Raw genomic sequence first — 1,316 nt, 5'->3', positions numbered from 1 at the left:
TGTAAATCTGGCGTGACAGTGAACATGTTAATAAGTAAATGTTGTTCAAATTATATCGTGTTTGATATCAGTTTCATCAGAATAATCTCACCAACATGTTAAAAAAAATTCCAGATGAAGAAAACTAAAATTAAAGAAATTATATTTTTCTATTATGATTTGTCAAGTCGTGTAATCTCGCAAAGGAATCCGACTGGTGTAGCGTTACACGCTTGACTGACTGCGAGCGTGATAACATGGGCGTCGGACCATCTATACTGTCACTTGTAGAATCCAAACTTACTGACTCTTGCAGAGAATTTATTGTATTCGTACCTGGAAGCTACACCTACTGCAACATCTGTCCCAACATCACGCTGCATCGTCGAACGAATTTCTCCTCAAGTATCAATTTACTTCTATCCTCATAAAAAAAATCCACCTATGATATAACAGATAAATCACAACTCCCCTTGGAGTGCAAACACTCAACGCGTAAAGTCATCGCAGCCAGACGTAACACATCCACAAAAGCTACCACCCAATCTTCCCGAATCTCCGCCAGACCATTAGCAGAAGGTTCCGCGAGACCAACCGAGAGAAAGAGAGAGAGAGAGAACCTCCACTCAATCCAGCAAACTTTGTCCCGACGCCGTTCGCCTCGTACCGTTGTAGAAACGCCTGGGCCCGTGTGGTGGTCGACAGGGGTTGCGTAAGTTGGTCCAACCTCCCGCGGTCTTGCGTCAGAGAATCAATTATTGGATCCGTATATCAATCTGATGACCGAAGCGCGTTCGTGGCGTGCGGCTCCCCGCTGCTTTTACGCATTTTCTTCTCCCCTTGCCCCCTGTGTCTCCGTCCATTCCGTAACCGCGAGGGGCACGTCGTTCCTCTCTGTCTCTCTCTCTTTCGAGGAGAAAGAGGAAGAAAGAGAAAGAAAGCCACGGGTTCTTCTCCGTACGGTCCCATCAGGACCATATAGAGCGATCGCGACCGGTTCTTCTCTTCTCGGTGTGTTTCACGGCCGATTCTGAGTGCGTCTCGCGCGTGACGTAGCGCGTAATGTTGATTTTTCGAACGACCGACTGACTCGGACTTTCTTCTTTTCCCCGCAGGGCGCCGAAGAGGATGACAGCGCTTCCGTTGCCTCGGTAAGTTCATCCGTGCAAGCCTTTACGGATTATAGTAGGCATATATTCACCAGAGTCAGTTGACGAGCGGAATAAACGTCGTGAGTCCAGAGAAAGAGAGATTGATGGGTGTACAGTGTCTATGTTGGTAAATTGTGCGTGGTGGTATGATAAACGCACGTGATCACGGTATCGAGATCTTAATTA

At 47.0% G+C, this 1,316-nt stretch overlaps 1 protein-coding gene across 1 annotated transcript in view; it reads left to right on the top strand.

Moving 5' to 3' along the window:
* Positions 1-1,316, top strand: part of LOC108573519 (ankyrin repeat domain-containing protein SOWAHC) — a 144,125-nt gene that overhangs the window by 25,772 nt on the left and 117,037 nt on the right. The window contains exon 5 of the mRNA XM_017935980.1: positions 1,095-1,130. Within this exon, the coding sequence (XP_017791469.1) occupies positions 1,095-1,130 (36 nt within the window). The remainder of the gene's footprint in view (positions 1-1,094; positions 1,131-1,316) is intronic.

Source organism: Habropoda laboriosa, unplaced genomic scaffold (assembly GCF_001263275.1).
Source record: "Habropoda laboriosa isolate 0110345459 unplaced genomic scaffold, ASM126327v1 scaffold153, whole genome shotgun sequence".
Lineage (NCBI taxonomy): Eukaryota > Metazoa > Arthropoda > Insecta > Hymenoptera > Apidae > Habropoda > Habropoda laboriosa.
This window is presented reverse-complemented; position numbering and strand designations above follow the sequence as displayed.